Source organism: Curcuma longa, chromosome 2 (genome assembly GCF_044706935.1).
Source record: "Curcuma longa cultivar G26 ecotype Majalengka, Jawa Barat chromosome 2, ITB_CL_G26_1.1, whole genome shotgun sequence".
Lineage (NCBI taxonomy): Eukaryota > Viridiplantae > Streptophyta > Magnoliopsida > Zingiberales > Zingiberaceae > Curcuma > Curcuma longa.
In genome coordinates this window covers 11,076,935-11,097,306 of record NC_133862.1, presented here as the reverse complement: position 1 = coordinate 11,097,306, position 20,372 = coordinate 11,076,935, and the positions used below count along the sequence as shown (strand labels likewise).

At 39.6% G+C, this 20,372-nt stretch overlaps 3 protein-coding genes and 1 pseudogene across 5 annotated transcripts; 1 reads left to right on the top strand and 3 right to left on the bottom strand.

Moving 5' to 3' along the window:
- The first annotated feature begins 418 nt into the window (after window positions 1-418).
- On the top strand, window positions 419-2,992 carry LOC141815789 (pentatricopeptide repeat-containing protein At3g49170, chloroplastic). Its single transcript, XM_074703675.1, has one exon. It carries the CDS (start codon window positions 419-421, stop codon window positions 2,990-2,992), a length of 2,574 nt encoding a protein of 857 aa, XP_074559776.1.
- A 2,091-nt stretch (window positions 2,993-5,083) lies between these two features.
- Window positions 5,084-12,909, bottom strand: LOC141820557 (cyclic nucleotide-gated ion channel 1-like). The gene is made up of 7 exons (XM_074707890.1): window positions 12,808-12,909; window positions 10,690-11,218; window positions 9,942-10,154; window positions 8,812-9,092; window positions 7,666-7,777; window positions 5,942-6,178; window positions 5,084-5,777 (listed from the first exon to the last, which is right to left on the bottom strand). Exons 1-7 carry the CDS (start codon window positions 12,834-12,836, stop codon window positions 5,091-5,093), a joined length of 2,088 nt encoding a protein of 695 aa, XP_074563991.1. The 5' UTR covers window positions 12,837-12,909; the 3' UTR covers window positions 5,084-5,090.
- A 1,913-nt stretch (window positions 12,910-14,822) lies between these two features.
- Window positions 14,823-17,359, bottom strand: LOC141822231 (high mobility group B protein 13-like). 3 transcript variants are annotated; one of them, XM_074709669.1, is made up of 11 exons: window positions 16,961-17,359; window positions 16,738-16,875; window positions 16,424-16,666; window positions 16,308-16,336; window positions 16,117-16,222; window positions 15,965-16,030; window positions 15,818-15,883; window positions 15,646-15,750; window positions 15,459-15,559; window positions 15,307-15,391; window positions 14,823-15,217 (listed from the first exon to the last, which is right to left on the bottom strand). In XM_074709669.1, exons 1-11 carry the CDS (start codon window positions 17,357-17,359, stop codon window positions 15,092-15,094), a joined length of 1,464 nt encoding a protein of 487 aa, XP_074565770.1. In that variant the 3' UTR covers window positions 14,823-15,091. The 3 variants fall into 3 exon arrangements, with proteins under 3 accessions (XP_074565770.1, XP_074565771.1, XP_074565772.1); XM_074709670.1 differs by having other exon boundaries at window positions 15,459-15,550; XM_074709671.1 differs by having other exon boundaries at window positions 15,459-15,529.
- A 407-nt stretch (window positions 17,360-17,766) lies between these two features.
- On the bottom strand, window positions 17,767-20,368 carry LOC141821605 (uncharacterized; annotated as a pseudogene).
- Window positions 20,369-20,372: the final 4 nt, after the last annotated feature.

The following is a 20,372-nucleotide window of genomic DNA, read 5'->3' as shown; positions in this document are numbered from 1 at the left end:
GGTCGGCTTCCCGATTTACCCTGGTGGTATGTGGGAAACTTTCGTGGGACCGGACCGGAAACTTACGTGGGACCGGACCGGCTACTCCCAGGGATTGAGTCCAGGTGGGAAACTTCCGTGGGATCAGACCGGCCGCCACTCCCAGAGATTGAGTCCAGGTGGGAAACTTCCGTGGGATCGGACCGGCTGCCACTCCCAGGGATTGAGTCCAGGTGGGAAACTTCCGTGGGATCGGACCGACCACCACTCTCAGGGATTGAGTCCAGGTGGGAAACTTCTGTGGGATCGGACCGACCACCCGAGGAATTGAGTCCATGAGACTGACTAGGATTTATTTTTTTTTTAATAATTTTTTTTAATAAAAATTATGTTTTTTCCCAATACGGTAGCCAGTAGCTTGCTTGGTTGGATGGGCGCGATGTTCGCCGCAGCTCACCTCGCTGCCAGATTTCTTCCTCCGAATCCTTCCGTCCGCCCTCCTCGCCACCGCAATCCCACCGCCACAGGCGTCTCTTTCCGCCGGATTTCCACGAGGAATCCCTCACTTGAGGCCCTCAAGCACCGCCTTATCCGCCTCGCCGACTCCGGCCGCATCGACGATGCGCTCTCCACCCTGGACCTCATGGCCGACCGCGGCATCCCCGCCGACCTCGTCTCCTACTCTGTCCTCCTCAGGTCCTGCATCCGCTCCCGGGACCTTCGCCGCGGCCGCCTCGTCCAACGCCGCCTCCTCGAGTCAGGCCTCCAGTTCGACTCTGTCGTCACCAATTCCCTCATCTCCCTCTACTCCAAATGCGGGGAGTGGGAGGCCGCCCTTTCCATATTCGAAGAAATGGGGAGCAGAAGAGACGTCGTGTCGTGGACTGCACTCATCTCTTATGCTGCTCAAAATGGCATGCAAGGGAGAGCCATCACCATGTTCTGCCAAATGCTCGAAACTGGAATCATCCCCAACGAATTCAGCTTCTGCAGCGTGATTCAAGCTTGCTCTAAGTCAGAATACCAGCGGATTGGAAGGGCAATTCTAAGTTTTGTGGTAAAGATGGGATTTTTCTGGTGGGACGCATCGGTTGGTTGCGCTTTGATAGACATGTTCGCTGAGAATGATGACTTGTTATCCGCCCGCAAGGTGTTTGATGGAATACTTGAAAGGAACGCTGTCGTCTGGACTCTAATGATATCCAGGAATGGACAGCACGGGCGTGGTAGAGATGCACTTGACTTGTACCTGGAAATGCTTCTTAGCGATTTCGAGCCTGATCGTTTCACGCTAAGCAGCGTCATTTCTGCATGCAGTGACTTGGTGTCTTTGGAATTTGGACGGCAAATGCATTCTCAAGCCATAAGGTCAGGATTGGCTTATGATGCTTGTGTTGGTTGCACCCTTGTAGACATGTATGCAAAATGCTCATTGATGGATGACTCCAGGAAAGTGTTTGATCGAATGGCTGAACACAGTGTCATGTCATGGACCACAATGATCTCAGGCTATGCTCAGAGTAGCATGCATGACGAAAAGGCAATTGAGCTTTTTATCAATATGATTATGGGAAGTGTTCGACCAAATCATTTCACTTATTCCAGCATCCTCAAGGCCTGTGCAAATCTTTCAGATTTGCGGGTGGGGCAACAAATACACGCCCGAGTCATCAAATCAGGTCTAGCATTTGTAAATTTTGTAGGAAACTCTTTGGTGAGCATGTATGCACGATTCGGACGGATGGAAGAGGCCATTAAAGCTTTCGATTCGTTGTATGAGAAAAATGTGGTTTCCTATAATGCAATGGCAGATGGATGTGCTAAGAATTATAACTATGAACAAGCAACTGAGGTACTCTATCAGATTCAGATTATGGATATGGGTGCCAATGCATTTACCTTCGCGAGCCTGCTGAGCGCAGCGGCAAGTATCGGAATGCTGAGCAAGGGCCAACAGCTCCATGCCCAGTTATTAAAAGCAGGACTTGGGTCAGACTTGGGCATTGGTAATTCTCTGATATCTATGTACTCAAGATGTGGTAGTATAGATGATGCTTGCCAAGCTTTTGGCGAGATGAATGATCATAATGTGATTTCATGGACCGCCATGATAACTGGCTTTGCTAAACAAGGGGATGCGGATCAAGCCCTTAAATTATATCAGAATATGGTGTCTGCAGGTGTCAAGCCAAATGCAATAACCTATGTTGCTGTTTTGTCTGCTTGTAGTCATGCAGGTTTGGTTGAACAAGGATGGGAACACTTCCATGCAATGCAAAAGGAACACAGGGTTGCTCCGACGATGGAGCACTATGCCTGCATGGTTGATCTGCTCGGTCGATCAGGCCTTTTGGAGGATGCTTTTAAGTTCATTAATTCCATGCCCTTAAGAGCTGATGTCTTGGTGTGGAGGACACTGCTTGGTGGTTGTAGCGTGCATGGGGACATCAAATTGGGAGAAATTGCTGCCAAAAGAATCTTGGAGTTGGCTCCAGAGGACCCATCAGCCTATGTCTTGCTCTCTAATATGTATGCTGAGGTAGGTAGATGGGAGGATGTAGCGACCGTTAGGCATGCTATGAAGGAGAGAAATCTTAACAAAGAAGCTGGATTGAGCTGGATAGAAGTAGAGAACATCATTCATAAGTTTCATGTGGGAGATACTAGTCATCCACAAGCTCAGAAAATCTATGCCAAGTTGGGCGAATTGTTTGCTAGAATCAAGGAAATGGGTTATGTGCCAAACACCAACTTTGTTCTTCATGACATAGAGGACCACCTGAAGGAACAATACCTACTTCAGCACAGCGAGAAGATAGCAGTTGCTTTTGGTCTCATAAACACATCAGGTCCCAAGCCGATTCGGGTATTCAAGAACCTTCGTGTTTGTGGAGACTGTCACAATGCAATCAAATGCATATCAAAAGCCACTGGAAGAGATGTTATCTTGAGGGATTCTAACCGTTTTCATCGTATTAGGAATGGGGAGTGTTCCTGCAGTGACTACTGGTGAGATTTACAAATGTTATCTGCTCAGAGTTGTGTTTAAGTGAATCAGCATTCAGATGGCTGGAATTCCTCGAGACAATGAAGTGTTCGAATTTAGATGGATTGGAGTATTGAAGTACCAAGTATTATTCAATATAAATTGATGAGTGCATGTAACTCACATTGATTTTGCTGTTAGAAGCTGAAAGATATTACTCTGCCATGCGGGTGAGAAGTTGGAGAAAAATGATGCATAAGTTTCATACCCAATTCCATGTTTTTGTAGTGATGGACAAGATGTCTGGAATTTGGCAATTGGTTTGTCTTAGTATCACACTTGTTTGATTTATCCACAGGGAAACAGTGGAAAATTTGATTTCCTGTGGACAAGAAATGATTTATAATGTCATCTCCAGTGGAACAACTTGGCAGAGGTAAAGGATGTGATGATATCTAAAGACAACAATTCTCACAGTAACCACCATCTATAAGTGATTGGTATTACCTGCAAAGGCAACCTTGCAGCGATCGCTAGGCATTTTGCAGCCGAACAGTTTAGCTATCTCATCTGAGGTTTTGGGATGCTCCCCAGTGACATGTTAAATTGGCAGAGACGTTTTCTTCACTTGGAGCAAGACTGATCAATTCACGTCCTACCTCAATCTGCGGATGTTGTTCATGGAAGTGTGACAAAGAAGCCTCTGGCAAAGGCCAACAATCCCTCAAATCTAACATACCAAGTGCCTTTGGAGGCATAAAATAAAGTGTGTTCTTAGGCTCAAATCATGGGACAGCAAAGGGAAAATATAGTGTGTTCTTTAAGGCTGTCAAAGGATTTTTGCACTTCATTCTTTCTTCGATAAACAGGCATTCCATTAGATAGACATCAATGAGAAAAAAGCACTAGAAAAAACTTTAGTGCTCAAAATTGTCAATAGGAATTTGCACTTCTTCTCTAATTTGCTTTCTGATGCAAACAGGCAATCCATTAGACATATGCATGAGGAACTGCAAGAAGTATGGGCATTAGAAAGATCACCACGTATGGATGTGTGGTATTGAGCAGCAAGCTTAACTAGATCAATGAGCAAGAACCTGCAAACTAAAAAAAATTACATGATATACTAGAAGAGATAGAGGTGATTCACTGGAGTATACTAAGAAAGCAATGAGTTATTTTTTCCTTAATAACTGAATGCTGAATTGATCAAACTTAACAGGGCAGGTCCAGAAGAAAAAATCCAGAATTTCTTGGATATACATACACATTCAACATAACATATTTACATTCTTGATATGGAATGGGCACTGGTACAAACTAGAAACATTATGCCAACTGTGGCATGGCTAACTTCTATATTCAAAATGTATGTGGAAATGCTATACTTATATACTTGCAAGTGGGTATAAATTGACTGTATCCATATTTTTTGTGCTAGATTTATCTAAACATAGTTGCGACAAATAAACAAAACAATTTGTATTAAAAAATGACAAAACCGAATGTCGAATACTATGTTTCAGCTGATCCCTTAGTTAACTCAGTTGCATTAAAAAAACTCAACAGAATTGTGTGTAGCTTTTTAGCTTCTTTTTTTTAGGATCAATAATATCATTAACATCCATTATTTCCGGAATCGTGTGAATTGCGACAAAAAAATTCTCTTGATGATTTCTTCTTTACTTCTTTTGGGTCTGATTTGCTCCTTTTGCTTTAAGGATGAATATCTGTCTATATTTTCAATGTTCAGTTGTCGCATGCAAGTTATTATTGGATGGCATACAAAGAATTTAACTAAAGATCTTTCATGGAGTTCCTTTCAATTTACAGGATGGAGCAACACAACTTTATTTACAAGTCTTCACTGTGAGACCAAGAGGATAACTCTACATGCCAGAATACAGAGTACTTAGATGATGAATAATGGCTACTGAATTTCTTAATAATTCAGTAAGATTTTGGACTCTTAATAATTCAGTAAGATTTCTTAATAATTCAGTAAGAATTAGTTCATCGATACCTTGTTGTCAAAGCGTATTAGTTTAGGCTGGTAAAAGATATCAATTCCACCAATAATCACAACTAGAATAAGAATGTATATTTGTACGCCGCAGGATTGGTTCTATTCAGCGGAAAAATCAGGCTCTGCTGGCTTCTGCAATAACATCAATGTGCCGCTAGCCTTGTTGCTCTTGTGCCGCCTCAAGTTACGCAGAACATTGGTCGCAAACCTCGAAGCGTACAGCGCAGCACCAAGGCTCGGAGAAGCAGCAACATCACTAGCCACCATTGCAGCATGGAGATTACTTTCCTCTTTCTCATGCAAAGCATCTTCGAGCTTCTTTTTCGTGTACCTCCGCCATGCTGCCTGTATAAAGCACGCTGCCCATGTCCTCCATTGCTGCGAATGGAATCGGAACGTGTGCTGCAGCTGCTTGCTGTGCAGCCTTCTGAACTGGGACGCGACGAACTTGAGATCGTCGGCCATGAGAGCGAAGGCTTCCACTTCGGACAGGGTTTTGACTGTTCTCGTGGAGATTGGGAGGCTGGTCACGGCGGTTGGATCCAGGGCCCAAGTCAGGAGCTCCTCGCCACAGAAGTCTCCTGCCGTGAGATAATCTGAATTGAAAAAACCGGTCCTTCCGCCGTCGGTGGTGGTGCTTTCTAGCTTCCCTCGCATGATGAACAGCATTTCGTTCACTGGGTCTCCTTCGCGGCAGATGCAGCTGGACTCGGTGTATAGAATGGGTTGCAGACGGTCGGACATGGCGTCCATGAGTTGATCATCCATTTTCTCAAACATAGGAACCTGCATGGAGGATGAGTGTCATTTGGTAAGGAAACTCCTTAAATTAAAACCATTATTTTTCAGTAAGCAATAGTGGATATATCAGAATGAAAGGCTTTCAACATGCGCGTCAACTGTCAAATTCAATTTGAGAAGTAAACTAGAAAGAAAGTTCAAATTTATACCCGCTTGAGAAGTGATAAGCAAAGGTGGCGCTTTATATCCCTTCGAAGGTCTTTGGGAAGGTTTTGAAGAAGGTGCTTCTCATCTACTCCTCTTGTTTCTTGCCATTTATACTGCTCATAGCGGCGTATTCGCTCCTTCAGGCTTTCAGGAAGCAACCTATGAGACATCCATCGCTCTGCATCTCTCCTTTTGATTCTCATTTCTTCTACCCTCACTGCAGCTGATTGTAGATATGTCTGCGATGTACAAAAGTTGCTGTGGATGCAATTTACGATATATTTTGTAATGAACTGAAAATAAATGGAGAATTTCTTTATTCCTTGGACAATTTGTTATCAATCGCCACACCACTAATCCTATTAAATAGATATAAGGTGACTAATGTGACTCTGAGATAGACGACTTTTGGGGATATGCGAAAATATTGACTATTTGGTTATATGTCTTGCACTACTCAAGTTGTATCACCTTTCATATGAAATCAAATAAAAGCAAACATCAACATGCTTACTCAATTAATGATAAATTGGATTCTTTTTGTTAATGTTATTACTGACTTAATGTGAACAAAATGATATTGTTTTTTGTTGTGCATAGTTGGTTTCTTGGAGGAACTTTCTCAACCAGCTGGTAGGCAATCCCACCACGTATTCTGCCTTACAAGCAGAAGGGCAACAATTTGCTACTTCTCTGATATAGAAAATAAAGCCAATTGTACTCTTTCGATTAGATTTTCATCCCAATTTCTTTCCAAATAGCTAACAAGTCAAATTTTATTAGGACATGAGTGCAATAATCATGATACTTTGGCGTAACTTTTATTTCAAACTTGATTCCTCCATAAAAATGACTCACTATGCACTGCTATATAAGTATTAGGACATGTTAAGTCGATAAAACATGTACAAATTGTGCTGCATAAAACTTAAGCTCTTCACTAACAAGGCAGAAAAATAATATTAAACTGAAAGAATGCCAAATAAATGAGATCCTAGCTCACCTTATTAGCTCAAAATAATATCTAATTGTCTAAGAAAAATCCTATTTTATCTCTAAAATTAAAACTTGTAAAGGGATTAATTCCTCTTAAAACTATAAGAAACTTTTTAACAACCCCTAGAAATTAAAATCTTACAGAACTTTTAAACTCTAAAATTTAAAATGAAATTTCTAAATTGATCCCTAACTTTTGAACTGTCATTCACCCTTACCAAGGAGAACTTGACGTAAGTTGTAGTGGCTTCTTAGATCTAAAATTTGACTCATGGAAAAAAACTACTTGTATGTTTGCTAAGAACATGCATTTTATATTTTGTATTTGGATGGTGAATTAATGAGAGACATTCTTGGTTATAGCTTGTGAGATGTTGAGTGTAGATGCACTAGGAGGTTCCCTAGCGCTTTTGTAGTACAATCTTTTGACCAACACAAGGATCATGTCAATGGAATTGTCCCACCACGAATGTCGTGGTTCCCATGAATGTGTCCGCCTCTCCCACTAAGCACCATACAAATAATAAAATTCCTATCATAATATGACATAAAACAACACCAAACTCTGTAGATGGTTTAGAAAAAGGATTAGAACTTTGGAAAGTTTCAGCATGTATTTTCAAAAGTTGATCCTCATATCTTATGTGGTATAAGGAAGAACTCTCTTGCTATTAAGAAAACAGAATGAAAATCCAAAGCTTAAGAAGCATTGAGAAGTAGAATATCATACCTGCATATTGCCAATTAGAAGTGCAAAAAGAACTAAACCAGAGATGGAAACAAAAACTGCAAACATAGTCTCCCATATGAAAGTGCTTGTTTGAAGGTTTTGTCCAAGAGAACTGCAAAAATATGAAATCTTAGCCGCAAGAAACATTATTGGATGAAAAATCATGTTGATGAAGCCCCTAAAAGAGGAAATTATATATTACACAATTTACAACTATTGAAGAGAGAATTGGCATATGCTAAATTGTTCATTTAAGTGAAGAGCAACTGGGTGGAAACACAAAACATGTAACCGTGTATGCATATACATTTTCCCTGACCCAACCATTTATAGAACAATTGATTCCGTCAATCGTAACCAAGTTGAGTCATAACATTTTGCACAAACAAATGAAACTTGTAAAGGAATAATGAATAATTACTCATGTAGTACAATATGAATGATGCAGATCATTTTTGGTGTTGCTAAGGAAAACTGGAAGAAAAGGAGAAATAAAAACCTGTCAACTATTGTTAGGTTTTGCATAGTTAAAAGAAAGATAATTATACAAATCATTAATGCTTTGTGGTCTTTTGAGCTGATCACCTCCTGAGGAGCAAATAAAAGAGAGACAGAGAGAGAGAGAGAGAGAGAGACAAACGAATTTACATGGTAAAACAATGAATTACCTTGGCCCATGACCACAACGTGCCCTCTATAAAATTTAAATACTAATACAAATAATGCAGGTAGTTCATTAGTGGAATAAGATCCACAAAATGACCCAAAGTTTGAGACTTATAGCTTATTGTAGTAGTTGACTGTAGTAATTCAAGTAGCTAATGGCAGCTAAAATCTAGATTCAATTAGGGAATAAACAACAGATGCAAAGTAGGAGCTAGATCCCAGGTGCAACAGCACATGAATCTGCATATTGTATAGAATCAGGTTCTACATTTCCCCTCAGCTTTGTACCAGTCGAGAGAATAAAAACTATTGAACTGTCAAGAGGAATAATTTCAAATAATCATCAAAATCAATCATTAAAGATAAAGCATGGAGTAACATAGTTATTCTCAGTCACCTGAACTAAACAACAGTTGCCAGTTAAACAAAAGAGAGGAAATATCAAGGATGCATTTCAAAGTTCTGCATTGATGTAATTACCTTAGATTTTGGAGCCCCCACCAAAAGCAATAAAGAAACTTCTCCAGGAACTTTTTTGATTGAACAACATTTTGAAGAGCAGGTAGATAAATTCCAAAGTCAAATTCAGTTGCATTTTCTGGAGTTATAGGGCAAAGAGTTTCTAAGAAACTATTTTTCTGGCTGTTTGCTTGTCCACATACTAAAAAGTCAGTCATGCAATCAGACTGTAGTGCACAAGCTTTTCTCCAACAGGTGTTTTCACGTTCTATAGAAAGTAAGTACCATAAAGCTCCCAATATCTACAAGAAAAGGAAGGTTTCACATTAGGAAAAGTTAAGTTCTTTCAAGTACAATGAATATATATATCTTTGGCAAGTTATTTCTGTCATATGAAATAAGCTTTTTTATTAAAAAAAATTATCTTATTTAAAAGAAGAATGGTTGGACATACAACATTTAGGAAAGTGTAGCTCCTTCTTAAGTTCTTCAACTACTGAGAACAGACTCTTCAGGTGAATGAAATTAGCTCAACTAATATTTGTAAAATATGAAGAATATAATAGGTTAATAGGCTAGTGGTATAGCAGATTTAGTCCCACATTGATTGTTATATTATTTAATTTTTTAAAAGGGCTTAGTTGTAATTTCCAAAAATACTTTTCTACAAAACAAAAACCCAAACCTATTTCTTCTCCCTCCTATGTGTTCCTCAACTTTCACCCTAACAGTAAATCTCAAACCTTTCCCAACCCGCACTGCCACTGCCGTCGTCGCCCGTGGCATTATCATAGCCCCATGACATTAAATTACTTACTGAGATGTATGCACAGTACCGATGGAGTTTATTCAAATGTATACATTTAGTTAGTTTAGTTAGCTATTGTTTATATTTTTGCTCCAATACGATCGCAATTCTTGTGTGGCGAGCAAAACTAGCTTCATGACAACTCATGTGGGACGTAACACCGATACTTCTAGATTTAAGATTTTATGGCATCTTATATATACACACCTATACATGGTTATCTCATTAGAATGCAGTAAGAAAACTTAGGGACTAAGTTCAAAGATCTAGCTAAGACTAGCACAAATTCAGAATCAACATGCAGCCAAAAAAAAAAAAAAGAAGGCACATTGTATACACTCACATGACTTGCAAGCATGTAAAGTAAAAGGTTAAATGCAGCTCCAGCCCATGCTGTTTCAGCGATTATGCCAGAGGACCTTGTAACTTCAAGATACAATGGTATGATCCGAATAAGTCTTGGGAAATACTGAAATATGACTATGTATACTAGTGCATTCTTTGCATTCAAAAGTGCTGATCCTTCAAGTTTGGGCACTATAATCAGAATAACAATCTGTGTAGGAAAAAAATGTAATTATTGTATCATTGTCAAAGAAATGAGACTTTGTGAATATCTATTTACCTTGATAAAATTAGAATACAAGAATTGAAAAAGGAAACTTTTGGATGTGCCCTACACTTTGATGTAGTTGCAAGTCATATGAACTATAGAAAGTTGAACCATTTGTAGAAGGACACTCATTTTCAATTGATTGCTCCATCAGATTTCAAATTTTCCCACAAGTTCTAGGAGCCCCTTGACAAGCGTGGACACACTAGAGATGGCTTAAGGTATTTTGACTACTTAGGAGAGTCATATACTAAGAACAAGTTACTGTTGCATATACCTTGAATATAGTTCTAAAACTATTGTTACATTTTAAAGTTACCTACATATTTAAAAGAAAAATTACAGTCTAGTAACTAAATATTTGATATTACAGGTATTCCATGATATGACTAGTCCAAGACATTTAAAATAATCAAAAACATTCATAGTTTAACTAATGTATAACATGTACTAGTTAATAGTACCTCAAGTGCAATACCTGCGGAAGTGGGAGAACAGCAAGAATGTCAATTATGAAATATGATGATAAATATCTGCTGGCTATTGCTGATAAATCCTCAATCAAAACTCCCCTTCCAAATACCCTAGATGAAGGAGCAACGAAACCAGTACGAAATTGGAAAATTATATGGACTGCATAGAAGATATCTGTGAAAAAACGCAGTATGCTTGCAGCAATTTCCAGATTATTTTGCAAATAAAGGCAATTATTGTCACCATCAATGACTGGAATGTAGAAAAACAAGGGATCCACAGAAACAGCAAGTATACAGGATATAACAAATATTTTATTCCACCTCTGAAGAAATGGTCCTTGAGGATCTAGAACTTTACTTTTAGACTTTGGTTCTCGTTTAGATGATTCTGTTAAAAACTGAAAAAGCTTTCTTATCCAATCAATAGCTCTTTGAAAATTCAGGTTTATGTAGCTAAAACTACTTCTATTCTTTCTTCCTAAAAAAGCCTTCTCTGAGTCCACAGATAGCTCTGAACTCCAGTCCTGAAACCTGGTTACAACGAAGAGATGACAATAAGATTGCTGATAAGAGTTCCATAGAAAAATTCCTACTGCATAACTAAATAAGTTCTTTCTAACAATTTGACTGAAAGAAGGTAAATTGGCAATTAGAGATTAAAACCAGATAAAGCATTAAAATGAATGGAAAAAGATCAATTACAATTTCAAGATTCATATTCCTCATAAAAACACCTTTGAGTGTCAAGAAAAACTTGCAAGCATAAGATGTAGACCAGATTTACTCTCAATGTCACTTACAATTTGCTTATGTGGCACACTGCATGACCTTTCTGAAACTCCCTAAAGTATTAGTCTGCATCAATAATGCAACCATAAATAATGCACTTGATCTGTTTTTTTTATTTAAAAGACCATGGACATTTAACTTTGGTGATGCCAATTGGATGAAAAAACAAAAATTGAATGATCTAATATTTTGCTTACATGTGTGACTCATGCAAGAGTTCTTTGGCCTATGGATGATGATGCAAAGCCAACCATGAGATAATTCATAAAGCTAAGAATAGAGCCAAAATCAAATTGCAAAGAACTTCAATGATATTGAGATTAAATATCAACATAAGTTGGGAGATTATTCATGGACCTCTACATGCAATACCTCTATCTTAATATTCGGAGTGATCTTTAAAAATGCTACTTTGTTAATTTTTGTAGTCATATATTAGGAATTTTTTTATTCAAGACATAAATTTAACTTTCAGGTTTAAGCTACTTTAAATTTCAAACTTTCCAGTTTCAAAATGATTAAAATTTTAATCTAGATGTGGAAGTTAATCAATTTCCACAAGTCCATAAAATCAATTTCAACGATATGTATGTCGATCGATATTGATCAATACTTGAAATCATATTCATGTGAATTATTTTGTGAACCAATTAAGTGGATAAAATCACATTTCCTTTTTTGCTTCCCACTATTAACTCCAACTAACAAAAGCACTTATAAACTTGAGATTATGTAGATGAAAAATGCTCCAGTTTAAGTGGTCTAACATAAGCCTCATAAAGGAAATTAATTAACCTTCCTCATCTGTGTGAAAAAATCAAAACCTCAATATCTTTAGCTTCTTGTTGTTGTAAAAGATCCATGGCCTAATTTGGAGTCTAGATCATGCATTGCTCCAAGCCTAGCAATTGGTAACTCCACGATACTCATTTTCATCAAACTAATGTCATTCATTCAGTAACCAATTTCTACTTGAGCACATTCACCATGTCTAAATTAGATCTATTTTGGCATGATTTTGGTCCATGTTTGTTGGGACCATGTTATCCAAATGGATTAACCAACAATGCAGGATCAACGTAGAATCTTGACACTTCTTTATTGCTTAAAAACTGAGGTCCAAGGAACTAGTGACAAATTTCACAAATGTCCTAAGAATTGGAAGTAGAGTGTGAGCACTAAGCTCTTAATTGCTTTGAAGTCTACCAACCTTGTAAAAAGAAAAATTATATTTATATAAGCACTACTAATAGTGACATATTTAGATGCTCAAAAAGGAAAGTTACCACATGTAGATTAAGATTGGCATTGCAAATCAAATAATAGCTTACCTCATGTATTTATCCTCCAAATGATCCATGATCTCAGCTTGATTATCATGCAGCAGGAGATTGAAATATAAGCTTGCGTATATCAATAAGTATCGCCTTATAGCTTAGTCCCCGACAAATACCTACCAACCATGAAAATAAAGACAAATCATAGAAATTTCATAAACGACTTAAAAGTTTTGTCGTGTCTATGTAAAAGCAAGACAATAAAACAGGCAAACATCACTATTTGCAGTTAGAAAATGTCTCATGTATAAGCAAATGGTGCACTGGTGCAGTACTAAGATTGAGAACTTAAGTAGTCGAGCATGACTTTTGAAATTTTTCCGCATTTAATTTTGACAAAGAAACCAGACGGGAACAATTCGAAAGCTGGGGAAAAGGAACGAGATCGAAACCCTTCGCCAACTCAACCTTCACACAACTGCTACAATCATCACAAAGCCAAGATCGCAAGATCGAACCAACATCCAAACAAAGTGCACGACCAAGAAGGAGACCAAATCTGATCCAAACGAAGAGGAACACCTCGCATACCTCCAGGTCCGCGATGAAGAAGACGGCTCCCCTCCAGGTTGGAGATCGAACTTCTCAGTTTCCGCCATTTTTAAAATCTCCGAAACAGTTGTCACACATAAAACAGGCAGCCCGTCCCGACTGCGAGTCCACTACACGACGACTAGGCTCTTTAGGGATCCCCTCCAATTACAATTCTAATGATATTCTTCCTGCCGACTGTCACCCGTCGATCCGCGATGTAACAACCTCTTTGGAGCATCTCGTCCTTCCAAAATCATCTCGTCAATGTGGCTGGTTGGTTAGCATCCAGTCATGATTATTTTCAATTGAATCCATCAAAATCTTGATATTATTAGAATCGGTTGAGCAATATTGTTGATGCCTTTTGTTCATTTCTCCTCGTTATCATCTTTGTTTTCATCGAGAAAGATTAATATATTCATATGTTTCGATGAAGTTTACGTCGGGTTGTCGTTTAAGGGCCTAGCAACTTGATTTTGTATTTAATTGGTGTGATTTTGGAATATTGCAGCCAGTTGGTCCAGGGAGGGCTGATGATCTTGAAAAGATTCGATTGTGCAGGCTGTCATCTTAATAGAAAAAAGACAAATCTTGGATAAGAAAATATTTATATGAAATCTCCTGATGTTTGCTCACCATTTGGGGGAATGCGAGGTGAAAGTTCTCTTTTTTGGTGGTTTGGATCGATGGCGATTTCAGATTCAATGAAGATTTAAAATTTTAGCGTCACTCCCTTACCTTGCGGGAAGACGGTCTGTTCTCCTTTCTTATGCTTAAAGGTAGCGTATCCAGCGGGAAAGATCCCGCCTTTGCGACAGATTCCCCCTTTTCCCCACTTTTCACGGCAATCTGGCAGTGTAGTTCGTCGTCCCTCTTAGATGATATGCTTTTCCGGCTTCAGAAGTTGCGTGGTCCGGGCCAGAAATCTGATCGAGCTGTCCTCCAGTGTCGAGTTGCATTTCCAGGGGCGGTGGAGGGATATTGAAGCGAAACCACGGTTGCATTCTGACTGGAACCGCTGCAAGTCGAAGACAAGCTTGAAGATGATGGTCGACTACAGCACTTCTGCAGGGCCTCAAAGGACGTAGAGCAAGCATGGAGGACTTCTATGATGCAAAACTGGCTAGTATCAATGAGCAAACTGTTAGTCTCTTTTGGGGTATTCGATGGTTTGATATTTTCTGCTATCCTCTGTAGCTTAATGTATGATTTTCCATGGCTTCCAAATTATATTTTTTATAAATGCCATGCGTGTAGGTAATGGTGGATCGCGTGCTGCTGAATATTTGAAGGAACACTTATTTGAAAACCTCATGAAACATCCACAGTTCATGACAGATACAAAACTGGTTATTAGTAGGTTTATGGTTCAATCTGATACTATATATAAAAAAATGATTGATTTTGCATTCCTTCATGTTTCGAGCACTCTACAGGTGAAGCGTACCAGAAAACTGACTCAGATTTCTTAGAAACTGGAAGAAACACTTTCTCAGATGATGGTTCTACAGCTTCAACAGCAATTTCTCTAGAATTACACTGCACAGCAGTTCCACTGCAAAATGAAGCCTCCTCAATCGAAAATGCCATAGTATTCATTGAACAAGGAAGCTTCAATCAAAATGAAGCATGAAAACGTCAGTGCAGTACAAGAATCTAGGGCCTAATCAGTTGTTATAAACCCATAAGTTGCAAATGTTCAATAAAGCCAATTGAACCAATCAAAAGTAGTCTAGTCCGATCTTCACTCTTTTGGAGTAGTCTTGTTGTCCATCGAAGCCTTGTTGTATTCTTCTAGTTCTTTTTTGTATGCATTGAGGCCTTCTGCGGCTTTGTCATTCCATGTCTTCTTCTCGCCTTCACTCATTTCCTGTAGGAAAACCATGGATGGAATCTCAATAAACACCAATTCACCTTCTTGTGTGCTTAGGGACTTAGACACTGATGAAAAGGAAATACCTTCCACTTCACCGAAATCATAGCATTCAAGGTAGTATTTGGAATGCCTGGTCTTTCCTCCATGAGTTGTTTCCTTGCTTCCTTGCTGCAATAGCAATTCTATGAATTTACTTCACTTGAAGGGCTTGCAAAGATTATCATTAGATGCACACCTAAAGAGAAGAAAAGAAGAGGGTGGTCTCTTCGGCCTATTGGGATCAGCAACTTGTTCTTCCTTCTCTTTCTTTTTCCTGATACGATTTTGCTTAGTTTCCTGTCTCAGATATCAATAGAATTACTTCCCCATTGGAATTTTTTAAACGAGAAATAAAGTGTGAAAAATGATAGAAACCAATTAACCTTGATCATGTTATCTGTTTTCTCCTTCTTCCTAAGCAGCTGAAGGGCTTCCTGCTTCAAGACTTTAATGTGCTCCTCCTCTTCCTTGGCTATAGTAGCAGCCTCCTGATTGGGACACTGAATCAGTATCTTTTGGATGAATTGACGGTTAATCTCAACCTGAGTTTCATACCTCAGTCTTCTTTTGCTTGTAGATTTCCATTTCCTGGTTGTAGTTTTCCTTCAGCTTCTTAGCAATCTGAGGGAATGCGTGACTTGTGCATAAACAAAGAAATTATTCAAATTTGAAAACACAGACAATAGAAATTTCTAATTGCACCTCCTCATAGGGAGCTTTCTGTTCTTCCGTCATGTTCTTCCACTCCTCCCCTGCTATTTTAGAAATCTGAGGTAGATGCACACCGTGGTATTAACAATAAGCTTGCTAAGAATTGCAACAACATGTTGGGTTTGTTTTATTTAACTAGTTACTTCAAGGATGGTCTTCTTTTCTTGTAGCAGAGTTTCGCGGCGTTCCTTTGAGAACAAGAAGAAAGCTGACATCGGCTGCTTTGGCTTCAAAGGATCCTTCTCTTTCCTACAAAGAAAATAACATCATATCAGTCGGAAATTGTGAGGCAAAAATTTGATCTTGTGCGGAAGATATCAAGCAGATTACTTACCTTACTTTCTTGCCCTCTTTTTCAACTTCCTGTTTACGTAATTGAACAACCGTAATAAGCACAGAACAGAACATCTTTATGAACGAGAAAAGCTGGATTTATGTTCAACTATTCACCTGTTGAAACTGCAAATATTGTTCCAGCAACTCCATGGCGGTCTTCTGCATCTGCTCTTCTTCAAGAAGCTTCAGTGCCTCTTTCTCCCGTTTATCTTGCTTGACGACTTCCAGGTAAGCCTCTTTCTCCTGCTGGTACTTGTCTTCATAGGGCTTCTTTTCTTCTGCGCTCAATGCCTTCCATTTCGTTCCAAGCACGTTGGAAACCTCCTTAAAGTCAGCACCAGGGTTCTCTTTCTTCACCTACAAAGGGATCAAAAAAGCAATTCTATTACAGGTTATTGAAATAAAAAATATATTCTTTGTTATCTTACATCGTTCCACTGATCTTTGCACCACGAGACATATGCGGGGCATGGTTTCCTCTTCTCGGTGCCCTTTTTGCCTTTGTTCTTCTTCTTCTCGTCCTTATCTTCCTCCTTCCCTCTTAGAGACTTAATAAGAGGAAAGCTCTGTGAAAATCAACAAGACCACATGATCCATATAAAATCGAGCAAATCTAAGTTTTTTCAAAGGAAACAAAAAACAGAACTTCACCATTGTGGGTTTGAACTCCTTCAACTTTTGCATCTTCTTAAGCTCCTCCTGCAGCTTTTCGTGCTCCTTGCCACGGTTCTCGATCTCCTCATCCTTCTGCTTCAGCAGCTCGTCGCGCTGCTTCAGGAGCTCCTCCGTCTTCTCTTTCTCGAGCTGGAGCTGCTGGAGCCTGCCCTGCAGCTGGAGCAACTCGTCTTCGAACGAATTCTTCCCCGCTGACGAAGACTTGGACTTCTCTTTCTTGGCGTTCTTGGGCGATACAAGGGCAGAGACGCCTTCGCCGACCTCCTTTCTAACTCCGGAACCCGGAGAGGACGATTCAGAGATGTTGACCTCGCTGGAAGACAAGTCCTTCAGCGCCTTTCGGCCCCTGCCCTTCTTTTGAACCACCGCCGCCATGGCTCGATCGGAGGAGAAGGGAGAGAAATGGGATTAGGGTGGAGAATGAAGACGGCGAGGAAGTGGATCGGGGGGCTTTATGTAGCAGACGGGAATAACGGTCGTATTTTTCAAATTTTGAAATCGAGCATTGAACTCTTACCGTTAAAATAATAATTATCATTAATTTTTGTTATAAAAAAAATAAAAAGGATAAATATTTAAACTGTGATCTTAGACTCTTCAACTAAGCAGAAGAAATAACCTTTCTCAATTTTAATATAAAAAATTTAAAAGATAATCTTGAAAATATATCAAGGAAACCTGTCATAACATAAATTTATTAGAAAAAAAAAACAGAAAAAGAAAAAGAAAAAGAAAATCCTTTTACAATGAACTAAACAAACAAGCTCATACTTCTTCTTCTGTAACTGAAACATCTGCAGCATTATCTTCATTCTCTCAACTCTCTCAGAAACATGTAAAATATATTAGCTCCAATTCAAAAGTATCTAAATTTAGGAATGTTATCGAAAGAAATGCAGCTATCAGGAAGAATTGATGCCATCAGTTGAATATTAATCAACAAACTGAGTTGTATGGGGGTGTATCAGTAAGTAACTTGTTAGATGATTCGTGCATGATCTCATTGCAGGTGACAACGTAGAAGTTCTAAAGGCAAAGGCACCATCATAGTGCTGGTTATGCAAACAAATCATATGGCATAAGATGAGTTTACCAGTGATCACCGATCTTTAATGTACCAAAAGCTCTTCTTGAGGTTAGCAAGGAACTCAATCTTACTTGTTCAGACCCCATCTATCTATCAGTTGCTTGATCAGGCAGTGAGCTTCCAAGGCATTCATGAATTGGTAGACTTGGCACATGTGAAATATTCTGAAGTTCAAAGGGAATATCTTACATTATCTGGACTGTCGGCATGCTCAAAGGTAGCAGAAGTTGAAGATATCCTTTTCATGTTCTTCAAACTAACCGTTCATATGTAAGGGCTATAGTCAGCAGCATCATTGTCGTTGGACGAAACAGGCGATGCAGATGCTACATTTCTACTTCCATCACAATGAACAGAAATGAGTTTGGAGCAAGCACCACATCTCAGTTTATTCATTTTCTTGTTCAGCAGCAAAGATTTGCCAGGTAGCTCCAGAAGTTCAAAGCAATAGTTACATATCATAAAAGGGGCACCACCAGCAAAGGAATGGCACAAACGTTCAGCGTGCTTGCCGAACAAGGCCCTCCGATGTACCTGAGGCTCGAGTGAAGTAGAAGGAACACTTCTCAATTTTGAATTATAACTTCTAGACTTCAAGATCAAGGGAGAAGCAAAATGAGGTGATTCACTGTTATTTGTAAAATATGAGCCCTGAAACTGATAGCCCAATGTTGTTGGTGCTGGTCTCTTGCAACTCCTGTCATTGCCATGAAGACACAGACAGGCAGGTCGATGGTAGAATCTATTTGGATTACGAAAGTTAGCGGCGGAATTATGATCAAATCGTCCATTGAATTTATCTGCTGATCTCGGTGAGCAACTATTGACCAATAGATCCCCATACCCAGACATGCTGCTCTGAGAAGGCACATTAGGAAAAGAAGCTAGCTTGCTTGCATTGCGCTCCGATTCTCTTGAAGTCCGACTAGAAAGATTTCGGTTAAGCGGAAATGAAGCACCTGGAAATGTATTGGCATGGACATGATGGGTGTGGGAACTGGAGGAAGCCGTTGATCTATCAACCATGACACTCATCTTTTGCTTGTTTGTGACTTCACATGTGTTTTGCAACTGATTTCTTAATTCATCAAGCATTCTCAAAAGCTCCATTCGAATTGGTGCAAGGTTCTGTTTCTTGTCAAAATCAAGGTCGGCAAATGCACCTCTTGGATTCTGATGGTAGTTAGATGGGCCTTCATCAAGATAGCTAGCAAGTTGAACACCTTTTCCGAAAGCTCTAGGATTCCAATCATTCTTGGCATCTCGGACTACTGCTTGCTGAGCATAGAAAGATTTATCGACCAATTGTTCGGTTTCCCTTCCCTCATGTGAAGTTGTCTCAACTATTGCTTTCCCACGTTTACAAGTATCATCAACTGGTAGCGTCGGTTGATACAGACAATCACGACGATAGCACTCTGTTTCAGATTTTTCGGCCTGATCATCAACCTTCAAGCAGTTCTTGTTCCTCGAAGTAATGTTATCTTCACTTTCACTTACAATAGAAAGGGATGTTTCCTCTTGTCTCCCAGTCTCATCTGGATTAGTACCGAGATCGGGCTCCAAGCTTGCATCTGAAACCATAGCTTTGTTATCTGAAGTTCTCTTCGAGGTCTCTGGGTATTTGACCTCAATTCCAGCAAGTTTATTGGACGAAGGCTCTAACCTGAGAGATGATCCTTTTGCTGTATCAACAAGAAAAAGACACAAGATCCGACACACTTCAAATCATCATGGGATGTTTACAACAAACCACTGGATTTTGCTGAGATCGACCAAATCACATAGCAAGATTATAATTTCAACGAATAGATCAGGATAAGAACAAATGAGTTAATTTTTTTTTCCCTACACTTCACGCTTATCGATCGAAACCACAGATACTACACGCAGAGATAAGAAAGAAGACATGAAGAAGCTGAAGAATCACCTTGAAGAGTAACGCCACAGCCACCGCAGCGATGGAGCGAGATATCAGCGAGCTCCGGAAGAAGGTTCTGGCAATTTAGGCAAACCCTTACGCCATCCAGATTAACGCCAAGCGCCCACCTCCTACATATCCCCACCAAAATTCCAACTTTCTACTCTTGCATCGCCAAAAAGGACTCGGTTTCACATCACGCGGACGTGATTGAGCACCGAACTAAGAGGGCGATGGGATTTCCCTGCGGAACCGCGCCCCTCAAGTCAACGGCAGAAGGAGATCCAAACCGGCCCTTTCTCGGAAACCGGAAAGGCGATTCCTCTTCTGCTGACTCTCCACTCAACTCCCGCCGAGACCGCGCTCTCTTCGCCATGAGA